Source organism: Gymnodraco acuticeps, unplaced genomic scaffold (assembly GCF_902827175.1).
Source record: "Gymnodraco acuticeps unplaced genomic scaffold, fGymAcu1.1, whole genome shotgun sequence".
NCBI lineage: Eukaryota > Metazoa > Chordata > Actinopteri > Perciformes > Bathydraconidae > Gymnodraco > Gymnodraco acuticeps.
The window spans coordinates 102,501-116,453 of NW_022990949.1; the positions used below are offsets into that span (position 1 = coordinate 102,501).

General features: G+C 40.3%; 1 protein-coding gene across 5 annotated transcripts in view; it reads left to right on the top strand.

Moving 5' to 3' along the window:
- Positions 1-13,953, top strand: part of fam49al (family with sequence similarity 49 member A, like) — a 51,277-nt gene that overhangs the window by 22,607 nt on the left and 14,717 nt on the right. Inside the window, exons 2-4 of one of the 5 annotated variants that reach the window (XM_034235035.1) lie at positions 6,739-6,829; positions 12,196-12,275; positions 13,611-13,690. In XM_034235035.1, the coding sequence (XP_034090926.1) occupies positions 13,618-13,690 (73 nt within the window). In that variant the 5' untranslated portion in view covers positions 6,739-6,829; positions 12,196-12,275; positions 13,611-13,617. Of the gene's footprint in view, positions 1-6,738; positions 6,830-6,911; positions 8,154-12,195; positions 12,276-13,610; positions 13,691-13,953 lie in introns of those variants that run through there. The other 4 variants (XM_034235037.1, XM_034235033.1, XM_034235038.1 and 1 more) reach the window with 4 other exon arrangements.

The window sequence follows — 13,953 nt, forward strand, 5'->3', positions numbered from 1 at the left end:
ATTGGTTGTAGCATTTCATCGGCGGTCAATCTTTAGCGATGCTCTTGCTGTGTTTGACACTGCCTCCTCCCATTATACTCTGAAACTAGCATTTTGTCAATTCTCCTTTCCTCGTCTTTACTTTTCTGTCTTACCTTTTAATTCCCTGCATTTCAATTCCTTCCCTTACTTTTACAATTGTCTGATATATTTTCTCTTCCTTTCCTATCTTCTCATGTCCATTCCTCTCTTTAAATCTCCTTTCCTTTACTCTACTGAACTTTCATGCTTTCTCATTTAATTTCCTCATCTTCCCTGTCTGCTCTATTCTTTCCTTTCTCATTCTCTTCTGTCCTTTTTTGACTTCTCCTTTCCTTCTATTGTCATCCTTTCCTCCTTTCCTTTTCCCTCCTCTCCTCTCCTCTCCTCTCCTCCGTACCCTCTCCTCCCACGCAAAACTGACCTCCAGTAGGATCCTCACTACCGGCATCAGCATGATCCCGGTATACCAACAGTGTACATTATATAATTCACCTTTCCTCCAAACAAACAAGACAGAGGCTGTACTGAGTTTAGGTGGGTGTTTAGCTCTCTCTACATCCTCCTCATTTCCCCTCATGTCTCTTAAACACACGAATGAGCTGGTAATTTATCCGCAGCACTCATATCTACCTTTAGGGAGAATATGCTGAGAACAAAGAAGGAAAGAATGGAGGGAGGATGTGAAAGACACACAAACAGAGGAGTAGGTCGAAAGGGTGTGCGATGAGAGTGAATGAATAAAAGAGGGGCGGAGAAAGGGGCGTGTCGAGAGAGTGGGCAAAGAGGTTAAAACATACTGGAAGAGACAAAGAGTGAGAATGAGAATAATCACCAGTTTTTTAAGAGACAGACCTGTTCAATGCGCTGAAGTAACAAACTAAGTACCAGGGACTCTAATCCAAACAGACAGATGTGTGCATGCACTTTGTTATCCATCTCTTAGGGAAGTTGCTGAAAAAGCAAATATATTTAAAGCCTGTCCCTCCGATTAGCCAGACTTCCTCTCTGTGTGGCGGTGTGGGGAGGGTAGGTGTTAGAAGTCGGTTGCGGATAACGCCACCTGGGGGAGTTTCGCCCCCAGGAAACTATAAAAACTAGGTCTAATGCTGATAAGGACAATCAGGTTCGTTTTACACCAAAAGGCAGAGACAGTTTTAAGGGTCAGAAAGAATACAGTTTTATTTATAACATACAAAATATCTAAAAACACCACACACAATACATTTGAATAAAATACCCACTTTGGGGAAACGGACAGGGCTTACCACGGCGGCAGTTAACATAAAGGGGAGTAAGGGGTCCAAAATAAATCACCCGTGAGCCGTGACACTGCACACCACTCAAAACGGATATGTGAAGAAAACCACTGCCAACACCAGGGAGCTGCCGCCTCAGGCCCACAGCACCTGTCCGGCACGGGATAAAAGTTCTGACAAAAGGATAAACAAAAGGAAACAACAAAATACACCAAATCTGAATGAATGTAAACAACAAATTAATAAACAAATTAAACCAAATGTAAAGGACTGCAAGGAATAAACAAATGAAATAATAAATGTCCTTATAGTCGTATTAGGACAATTCCCTGACGCCAAGGACGGCTCCAGCAACAGGCCAGATCTGCTCACTGGAGACTGCAGAGTAGTCTAATATTTGATTAGCAGGACACTGATTCATGGCGGGGCTCACAAGTGGCGGCTACGGCCAATATCAATGTCTTCCTGAGATCTGATTGATTAGTTTTGACTTAAAATCAACAAGAATTCATATATCAACACTGTATTTACACAGACTAGCAATACATTAAAGGGACTAACCTCACAAAATGCACGAAGAAACAACAAATGACTATATGAATCCATTGCTATGGACTTTAAAGCCACCAGATCTCACAAAAACCAACACAGTCTGTTGCAAAAACTCACAATGTATTCATTCACTCAATATAAGTATTTTGTGCAAATGTTGATATTCAGTCCATCACTATTTAACGGTTTACATGTTTGTTATACTTTTGTATTTCCTGTAGTTGTTGCAATGTCCCTCTGCTGCTGTAACACTGCAAATGTCCATGTTGTCTTACCTTAGATACGGCTATAATAGATTGATGAGCAATTGGTCCTCTCGCATGATGAAAACACAAAATGGGAAGATGTATTTTGGAAGAATTATGTTTACACCTTTGCTCTTTGTAAAGCACCACTGGAGACGCTTGGCAAAACAAAGTCTTATCAGCAAATCGAGTCACTATCCGTCATAAAAATGGTTTAGTTGTTATCACATCAGTATGGCGTTTCAGTCACGTGGTAGAAACAAGTAATTAGGACAGTGTGGGGAGGATTGTTTTGTTTCCAAGTCATGGTAGACAAAAAAAACCTATTTCATTTAATTTCAAACCTTTATTTATCCAGGTGTATCCCATTGAGATCATTGATCTCTTTTTCAAGGGAGACCTGCTCAAGTAGGTTCCACATGAAACATAAAAACAGAACAACAAAAAGGACATCATACACAGGGGTGCACATAACTTTCTCAGTGAGGTACTCAGATGAGTACCTGGAGTCAGTACTCCAACTTCTGGCTCCACTCAAAGTGATTTGATGAAGCCCTCCGTATCGCGAACGTCAACGGGGGGGGGGGGGGTACTTTGTGACCACAGAGCTTGAACGTTGGGATCAGCTGTTTTAGCGCAGTTCTCCAGTGAAGGGGGGGGGGGGGGGGGGGGGGGGGGGGGAAGAGTCTCCCTCCGCAGCAGGTTGGCGTAGTTTTGGCACAATTCCGTTGTACAGGCCGACGTTAACAGCAGCCCTGTCTGTGCACACGGAGACCGACTCTGTCGTCCGGTGATCTAACCGCCTTCTGGAAAAGCTTCACAAGTAGGTCGGTACGCAATTTATGCGCTTTGTGACACAAGTGACGGTGCGCATTTCCGATTGTTGCCGCGCATGCGTACCTGCGTACCAGTTATGTGCACCCCTGATCATACAGCATCATTACAGGGATTTACAATTTACATAACTATCCACATGAACAGGTACCAACAGCTTTCGATTGAGTAGCATCCAACCGAGCTTTAAAAAACGATGACGAACTACATGAACAGTGGAGATGACAGGATGAAAAAAAAAAATGCAACAATAGTCTGAGTCCAAATTTAAACCAAGGACATGGTGGGTCATGGTATCAACCCTCTAACCAAAGGAGCCGTTAACGATCCATCTTATGTTGGTTTTCATTTTCTTGTTTTTTGATTGGTCCGTATTCTAACATATCAAAACTGAGTAGAATCAGGGATTAAAAGTGCCTGTAATGCTACATTTGATAAAAGCGAATGCAGTTGAATTTAAAACCCACGTGCTGCATTACAACTACAGAGACATAAGTTAGAGTTTGTGTGCAGATCACATTGGGGAGTGCTGAAAAAGCAAACAGGTGGCATGGAGCTCTAATGGCAAACCAAAGCACTCAACTAATTAACAGAACTGAAAACAGTAATCCATCACACTGCGTTTTCAGGGCCATGCAGCTGGAGTAAAATGTAATGTTTGCTCTCAATTTGATCCATTAATATTTATGATGATAAAAGCTGCACAGGGCTGGTTTACATTAATGATGCACTGACTGACTGTACCCAAAACAACTAGACTACTTCTCTGTGGTTGAACACGAGAATATGTACATATTTGAGTGCTTTTCAAAGGTGATATATGACACTCATATGCAGACAAAGTTCAGCAATTCATGTCCGTTTTAAAGGCCTTGGAAAAAGTCAACTTTATTTGAAGCTAACGTACTTGCAGAATTATTGATGTAAATGCTGTTAATCTAAACAAACTTAATTGAAATGTAACAATCAAAGTAAGATTTGTCCACACAGGTTAACCTCATTGTCTTAGTTCAAGTCGTCACCTCTCTTGACCTCAGCGTCCCGTGCAGCACTTGACCTTTGCCCTTTCCCAGAGAGGAGAGATCAATATGCATTAGGCAATTTACTTTGAGGGAACACAGAGCTTAAAAAAAAACGAACCCTCTTTGGCTGAGGTAATAAAAGTCTCTATTTAGGGTTAAAGGACATTAATTCAACGAGTGAATGGTCTGGTTTTACAACCCCTGAAGTAGGAGAGTCAATGCTTTAGTACACACACTCTGGAGATTAAGAAGAGGAGAGTCTTTGCATCCATCCTTCTTTCCAATCCACATGATTGCAAAAACTGAACAGTACATGGCTGTGGGTTGCCATGAGAATAAGAGGCTGTGTTTCCCTGGCAACTATTCTTCAAAGCCCCCCGCCTCCCTCCTGTCTGCATTCTCTCCTGATGAGATGATGCAAGGGCAGCAGCAGTCGTGTTAATAGTTACACCAGTAAGACAGCACTGGAGTTTTGAGAGCTGCATAATGGACTAAAAATAATCTATTATCACATTGTAAACATTAGGAAAGAAAGAAACACCTTCTAGGTTCTCAGATTAAACTCATTCAGCTTTTAGAAAGGGAAATGCTAATGATTTTGGATTGAAGCTATACATCTTTTGTTTCTTACCGTAACACATAAGTGCTTTTAACAGCTGTTGAAACTTGGTATCACTCCATTGGGACTATCATGAGGCACTTAAAGTACTTTTTGTTATTACATAAACAGATAAAATTACTACATCTAATGTTAAGGTATTCGCTCCTAGTGGAAAACTCATGTAGATTTATGAGCCAACTCTGCTCTTCCTCGAAGCATTGCTGAGCTCTTTAGCTTACTTTTAGCTTGTTTTTCTGGTCATCAAAAAAGACTGTACAGCTGTTTTAGATCGATTTTTACTGTTTAATTTACTAATCAGGAAGCAGTTTTCATTGAAAATGCTCCAAAGCACCACTTTACGCCACCCGCATGGCACTAATAATAATAATCCTTATATTTATTATAGCGCTTTTTCAATGACTCTCAAAGCGCTCCTTACAAATACACATTACACATAGGCTACATGTAATGGTCATGCACTGTGGACAATACCCACAGGAGCAAATTCAGGTGAAGTGTCTTGCCTAAGGACACAACGGCTTTACAGACGCAGCGGCGGCGGGTTTCGCCCCCTTGATCTGATAATCAATGCACAGCGCACTGCGCCACACCGCCCATCGTCACACCTCGAAGTCATCAAGGCGCTTTACAAGTACACATTGATATCATACATGTGCTGTGGACATTACCCACAGGAGCACATTCGGGTGAAGTGTCTTGCCCAAGGACACAACGGCCTGACGCAGTGGCGGGTTTCGAAATGGAGTTCCCCAACTGATGATCAAACACACAGCCCACTGCCCCACCCCGCCCCCAGGGCAGAAAGGGTTAGCGGCTAGCTAGTGAACATAGTTTAGCATGCAGCAACTAAAGAGACTGATATGTTTAAAACAGGAGTTAGCAGAGACCGAAACAGAGCTTAAAGGAGCAATAATATTGGATTTACATTCACACATTTGCAACTTTAAATGTATGCCAACATTGCTCTGTATCTGCTTGTTGTGTAGGCTAAGGTGTGGGGACTATCAACCTATGTGTACAGTTAGATTTGTTTCTCCTGTAGCGGTGGGCAAAATAAAACTGTTATCTTAGGTTACAGTACATACAAATAAGATTTGAAGATGTGTAAGCAGGTTAAATATGTGTGGATCAAGTTTCATTGCAACGTTAGCTATAGGTAAAATAATATCCTCACCTCAAAGGCCAGTACAAGCAGCAGCCTGATTACATCATTCATGTTTTTCACTCTTATGTTAATTTGCTCTTGTAAGGATTTCCTAACCCCGATACCAGGATTAACTGAAAAGAGTCCAAGGAAGCTTATATAAAAGTTAACATCATGTAATTAAACAAATGATACGATTATACCATGGATTATACAAATGAAAATGTGCAAGAGAGGTGGCTCCCCCATCAGCTGTGGCCAGCTGGTCATCTGAGTTGAAAGAGAGCGGTTTCTCCCCATCTCCACGTGTTATCAACTGTAGTCTTCTCCTATTGGCCGGCGTCGAGGGGGGCGGGTCCAAGGCATATACTGTCTTTTCCTGATTACATTTACAATATTCTAATATCTAAGGACAGAGGGTGTCGTTTTTCTCATACTGATATTCTGAACAATCTGTGCTGTTGTATTTTGTGTAAAGTGTCTCTACTGTAGGCTATTTTTTATTATATGTACAGCACTTTGGCTCGACCAAAAATCGTTTATAAATGTGCTATATAAATAAAACTTGATTTGATTAATATCTGTGGTTATTTAAACATTCCCTAATAACAGTATTACAGTGTCAATAAGTGAGGGTTAAAGACAGTGTGTTTAGTGTGCAACAGCATGTGTCATTTCTCCTTAAATTCACTTTTACAAATCGTAGTAATTAGCCACATGCTAATGCTAAACAGAAGTGACGATATTTACTAACATCCGGTTTTCAGAATAAAGCCATTTTAAATTAGAAAAGTGTATGTGAACTTCCGGTTTTCAGAATAAAACAGCTTTAAATTAAAACAGTGTATTTAGTTTAAATGACGCCATAAACATTGATTTTATTTCTTACACTCTTTCTTGTTATACTCCTGCTTTTGCCCTTGTTAGACTCCAAGTTAAGAACAACATTTAAAGGCTTCTACATTCCTGTTTTGCTTTCCCTGACACACTGCACATGATGTTGAATATTATGTTGATTTCTTTCTCTCTGTCTCTTTGTCAGGTGGTGGCTGCTGATGCTGTAACCACTGTGTGGAGCTGACAAGCCCTGGTTGATGCAGTGAAGTGTTTTAGAGGGATAAACACAAGCTAAGGTATGAATATTAAGGAATCGGAAAATACATTTTTAATAAGCACACAGCAGTGAAACAAATGGTAAACGGGGGGATGGATACTATAAGAGTAAAGATGGTGGCTGTAGTTGTTTTATACACTACAAATGCTGCCTGGTTACCCATTCAGCCTGTGTGTGACAGAGTGTGAGATCATTGTGGTTTAGAGGCAGAGAGAAAGACACACAGAGTCAGATTGTGTTATTGGTGAGTTAATAGTAGTTAGTCTTGGCAAAGACAAGCTATTCTGTTCAGTAAATCCACAGCAGTGAAGATCCTGGGCTGTAACAGGAGGAAGCTTTCAGAGCGAGCTGAAAGGAAGCTCGGCAGGCCTCGTTCTGCCTGCTTGGCTCCCGGTCTGGACCAGGTTTGCTTTTCAGCCGCCATGTGGGAGCTGAGCAGTGTCTTCATTAGGACTCAAGGAGCCCCCTTTGGTTTGGTTTCTCTTGCCGGACTACAGATGAGAGCTGTGTGCTGCTGAGTTGCACAAGACAAGCACTTTGCTCCACTTTCACTCTGGCTGACTGCAAACATTGAGAGTGTGTGTAAGAGAAACTCTAACCAGTGGCCACCAAGCATACTTCCTAGTTCACAAAATGCCTAAATGTTCAAACAGTCAGCCTGTGATATATCCAGTGGCTTGTGTGTAATGGAGATTATTGAGTTTAAGAGGAAATGTGCCGTTTTGCCCCTTAGATTTGTTTGCACCTTAGGGCCAACAGTGAGACTGAATGACAGAAATGTTCGATGACAAGACGACACCAGAAGATCCGGGAAAGTGGCGCTGAGTGGTGAAATAGAGAAGTGAGGCAGACAGGAGAGCCGGAGGGGATATTTTTGAGGAACTCGTTCTGTCATCAGAAACTAAAAGAGTGCGTATAGTTTTCTCTTTTAGAGTTGAAAAGACACAGTCGAGGACGAAACAGCCAGAGGAAGAAGACAGAAATGTAAATAACGTTGAACATATCTAATGCTTAACAACCGGCAGACTATATCGTGTTCTACAAACAGCATGAACAACACAAAACAAAGAGCGGCATCTAGCACGCAGAGCAAATAGAGAAAACCACAAAGGCTTTAAATAGATGGCTGAAAAGGAGAAGTGTGAAGTGGACAGAGATACACAGAGGCAGAGGGAGACGTTAGCATCAGTCTCTATGAAACCAGTGCCACGGTGGGATTGAATGTATCGCTCTGAGACGGCTTAACCTGGGATTTACTCACAGCAACGATTTCACCAAGCAGGGAAGACGGAAACAGGAGAATAAAGATAAAGGAAAAGGCGAAACACTCGTAGGAAAACAGGGTAAGAAAGAGAGAAGCGTTCGTTCGATTCTTCATTTCCTGTTTTTTTTTCAAGGCTTGGTAACAATGTGTGTGTTCTGCAAAGACTGATTGCTGTTTAAAAGATTGATGCATCAGATCACTGTTATGAAACTGACTCGAGTGTGTGAGCAGAGCTCGATGCCTTTTCCTCCACATCTTCGACAATATCACCAGGCCAACAGTATCCTGGCAACCATCAGGCGAGCGCTGCTCTCAGGATGGACCACATGCTGCTCTAGCCTCACTGTATGTGTGTGTATGTGTGTAAATGTGTGTGTGTGTGTGTGTGTGTGTGTACGGCAACGTATAACACACACTCACTATGTCAGAGAGCGTTCACTTCAGTGCTTTGTGTGAGGCTGGAGATTTTGATTTTCGCCTTTGCAATCACCTTGTCAGGCTGACAATGTGAATCTTATTCTTATTTATTCATATATTCATAGCTGTCCGTGCGGTGTGTATCTTGGAGCAGGTGGTCTAAAAGTCAGGGGGATATGGGGAGCGTTTTACAGATCTGGACTGATGCTTGAAGGCTTTAGCAATGAGTCAGCATCAGAGGTGCAAGAAGTACTCGGATACTTAATCAAAACTAGACATACTCTGGTCTTAAAATCCTCCATTAAAATGAAAATTCCCTTAAATATATTACTATACGTAAAAATAGACTTAGACCATCCAAAGTAAAAGTTCTGAATATGCAGAACAGCACTTTTCAGAGTCATATATTATTAAATAATATTATATTATTCAGTTTTTATCATTAAAAATACATTTTAATGTTGTAGTTTGTCAAAATTCTGGCTTGATTGGTGATTGGTTGTACAGTACTGCATCATATCAGCATATCATGTGTTTATATAGTATAACATTTCAAAATAAAATAAAGATTTATATATATAAACAAAGAGAAGTTAAAGGTGGGGTAGGTAAGTTTGAGAAACCGGCTCGAGATACACTTTTTGTTATATTCCATGGAATGCTCTTAACATCCCGATAGCAATGAATATCTTAAGTGCTTTGACAAAAAATCCATTAAAAAATGTCATCTGTGGAAGCCGTAGCGCTGTAAAAAGCACGACCAATCATCTGAGCCGGCCCAGCTAAAATAACTGGATGGCCTACCTGCCTGTCAGCCTTCCATCTGTGCACAAACTTACCTCGTGCCCTCATTGGTCATGTGCGCGTTCGTGTGTGTTGGAGGAGGGACTCTGTAAGGAAGTGGCAGATTTTTTCCGGTTGTGTATTTTCAAATTCTAGCGCACTCGAGCTGGTTTCTCCAAAAATTACCTACCCCACCTTTAAGTTAATATTGAAATTGAAAAGGTATCTATGTTTATATGAATGAATGAAGTATGTCCAAACTTAAGAATTGTACTCGAGTAAATGTAATTAGTTACTGTCTGCCACTGCTCAGCATATAACGCTCTCTTTCTCTGCCTCCCAACAGATTGTGTTGTTAAATATAATACATTAGATGCAGTACTCATATTAAAGAGCTGCTTTGGAGACATTAAGTGAGCTTTCCTGGTGACTGTCCACTGTAACTCCATCCCCTCTCTGTCTGAACCTCAGTGCTGCAATGCAACACCACTTCTTGCTGAGTAACAGCGAAAAAGTCCAGGCTTTTTTTCTTTTTTCTTTGCAGCTTGGTGGCATCTCGTAAACATGCTAATGCTGGCCATAAATCAGTCTTGCAGGGGGGGAAACTGATAGGCCTCCGCTGTGTGCTAACATAGCACATAAACACAGAGGGTACGGCAGAGGAAGTGAAACTTGGCAGCTGCTTACCTTCTGCTAACGAAGGCCTTTATGATGGAGGAGGACTGAGGGCTTTCATTCACAGCCATTTTAAAATTGGATTGGTGTGATTTGTTTTCTTATCGGACACATGTGGCCTCTTAATCCTCTCCTTCTTTGTTGCCTTAACATCTATTTAACCGTTAATTTCCTCCTTTAAGTAAGGTTGTTGAAATCATTATATTCCACACTGTGCAATTGAATATCACGTTTATTCTCTATCATTTTGGTCCAGCCCTTTAATGAAGCTGTTTGATTAGTTGAATATTTAAACTCTGAATTTGTACGGCTGCGCCATTAAATCAAATGGAAATATTTCAGATGTCTGAAGTAAAATACTACTATTAATGAACTACTAAGTCTTGTTCTGAATATACATATTGAAGCATTAGGGCTGCGCAATAGTTCAGTACAGTACAATAAACAACATATTTAGTTGAAAATCTGATCAAACTCTTATTATATCAAACTATCATCTTAAGCTGATCACATTGTTTTTGGATTAAACATTGTCAGTGTTTATCAGAACAGTGACACTTGGAACGTTTAATACGTCAAGTTTTTTTATTCACACAGGAGTACACACAAATAGGCTTTTAGACTTGTTGTGTATTGAGTTAGAACAGAGCATGCTGTACTATATGCTTCATTATAGAGATATGAAATGACCTATTTTGGGATAAAAGTTTTTGGACAAATGTCGGCCCTATCTAGCACTAACAGGATCGATACCAACAAGCAGATCCATCTCATGTTAGATCAAATTCTGTGCAGGAATATTACTCTATAGACTGTCAAATATGATCTTTTGCCACAAAATCCCCAAAACTCCTAATAAATGGCTTTTTAAACAGGCTTGTGAATGATTAATTAGACAACATTAGAAAAGAGGTTCAATATTTGACGGTAATGAAAATGTATTCAGAAGGATCCTATCAATGATGCATCCACTCAATAAATCATGACTCATGGCTCTCCTCTACATGATAAGCTGTTTTTCCATTTTAATTGGCGGCTCTGCCTTTTTTATATTTCTTGGGTTTGGATCAAAACCAAATGAATGGTTCCATCTCTACCCCTATTTTATAATATTTGTCTCCACAGCAGTTTAAACTGCCTGGCTTGACACTATCATGCTCTTATCTCTAAAACTCCTGACATGTGTTGTTCTGTCTGGTGCTGTGCTGTACATGAACATATATTCCTGTCCATCTGACCTATAATCTGATAAAGCTTGCATCATTGCGTCCATAAAGCTCTGGCATCTGGCCTGTGGGTATGAAGCATAAAGAGCTCGTCATAAAGCATCCATAGGCTGCTGCACATCAAGAGCATTAGGGGAGAAGAGACTACATAGCAGGCTTTTATTAGGTTACTATAGTAATGTAAATGGATTAAAAAGCACTGCTCAGCTCCAGTGAGGGATTTAAATCACCCACTACTGTCATTTATACCCCGGATGTCTCTGGACAGTTAGACCAGGGGGTCCAACTCATTTTAGTTCAGGGGCTCAAGTGGGAAAATGTACTTACATTACTAGGAGTTAAAGTATACTCTTTGCAAAAAAACCTCAACAAATATTTAAATAATTTAAAATATTAAATAAAAACAGCAACACTTTTTAAGAAGCTGCAACTGTGAAATATTTTTGAACAAACTTCTTAGGTTTTAGTGACTTAAGTATAATGTGTGTGTGGTGTAAGGGGTGTCAAACTCAGATCACAGTGTATCGACAAAGGCACAACACATTAAGTCAGTGGTATCTGGAACTGAACAATATATTATTTTAGGATCAAAACTATTTACTTAACTCTAGAAATGATATTACATTCATTTCCACATGTAATCCTGACCACCTGAACTGACACCACCATACAAACTCAAGTGGGACCTATTAAAAGAAGGTTAAGTTATCCCCATGCCTTGTAAATATTAAATGTATACATAAAATATACATAAAAGTTAAATTGCAGTTACTGCCTACTCTGTATTTTTACACTTTGCTAAGTCATACCACATATTTGAAACCCTTGGTTTAGACAGAGGAAGAAGAAGACAATAAAAAAACGCAGATTGGTTAAAATATGACTAAATCACTCTAAACCTTCTGTGTTCTCCATGTGCATGTTGTGTATTTTCGTGCATGTTGTGTATTTTCCTGCAGGTTGTGTATTTTCCTAGGTTGAGCGTATACTATATGCATTTTGTTGTGTCCTCCCGTCCAGGTCGCCAGCCATGGGGAACCTCATTAAGGTCCTTGGCAAGGATTTAGAGAACTGTCCACATTTTTTCCTGGACTTTGAAAGTAAGTGAGCGTCCGGGGTGTGTGCACGTGTCTGTGTGCCTGAAAATGTGTGTGCACGTGTGTGTGTGTGTGTGTGTGTGTGTGTGCAGCGGGGGTGTTCAGTGGGAGGTCGCCTGGCGGGTGGGGGGTCACAGGAGGAGTATTTGGATGTGAGCTGCTGCGTTGTTGATGGTGTGATGGAGTGTTTTTGTGGGTGTGGTTTGTCATTATCACATGCTCTCTAGTCCCACTCTCAGAGCCCTCTGCTGCTGAAAGCTGTCTCTATGATGGTATAAATACACGGTGCGTAGGTTTTACAGTGAGGAAAACAAGCTTCAGTATGAACCAAAAGCAGTTGTATTAAAGAGAGGAGTTTTTATACTGTTACCGCTTAAACTGATTTACTTTTAAACAGTCAGCTTAAACTCCTCAGTGTAAAATGTTTATTTTATGGGATTACATTTGACTTATTATTTCTCAACAACCAGGAAATGGAAACACATTTTATTTGAGGATTATTTCAAATTATTTGACCACGATACAATCTCAAAAGTCTTAACTGCATACAAACTATACAAGGGCTCCATTAACACACATTTGATCCCATGCAAAATCAGGTTTTTGAGTAAAAATAATAAATAATAATAGTATTTTTTATTTTATTTTTAGAATTAATTTAATTTCTACTCCAATTATTGTCCTTATTATTATTATTATTATTATTATTATTATTATTATTATTATTATTATTATAATAATTTTGTTTATTATTGTATTTATTATTATTATTTATTTATCTTTATTCCTGGGTCAGTTTACTATAAAAAAATAATAACACAAAATAATATATTGAAATAATATATTAAAATGTGCAACAATAGGAGGACTAAATTCTAAAATGTACATTATTTAACATCAAATTCTACAAAATAAAATGTAAGTTTAGTTAGACAGTCTCTTCTCTTGTTACCATTCACGTATTCTTTATAACATGTTGACCTTTTTAAACTTGAGGATTGCCATCATCATGAAAGGCAAGGCAAGTTTATTTATATAGCACTTTTCAACACAAGGTAATTCAAAGTGCTTTACAAAAAAAATGATAGTAATTATGAATCCAACAAGTTACTAATACTACCGTAGGAGTGGGATTAAAGAAGCTCTGTGTCCACGTTGCCATGCTTCACCCAGGACATACATCCACCATCCCAACAGCCGCTCATCCAGCCCCCCACCCCGACACCTTCACCTCTCACACACACACCACACACACACACACACACACACTGAACACACGCACAACCCCGACACCCGTCCCATCATCACCCACAGAAATGTCCCCTCTCTCTGTTCCAGGGGGCTCATGGGAAACCTCCTGAAAGTGCTGGCTTGCGCCGAACTTGAGCATGGCCCAATAGTTTTCCTTGACTTTGAACGTGAGACCATCCGCTTCTTCTTTTTTTGAGTTGTCCTTTTGCTCGTTGTTGCCTTTCTGCTTTGCTTTCCCTCATTCCATCTATTTCAGCTGGACATTGAGTCATCTTCCTCCTCCTCCTCCTCCTCCTCCTCCTCCTCCTCCTCCTCCTCCTCCTCCTCCTCCTCCTCCTCCTCCTCCTCCTCCTCCTCCTCCTCCTCCTCCTCCTCCTCCTCCTCCTCCTCCTCCTCCTCCTCCTCCTCCTCCTCCTCCTCCTCCTCCTCC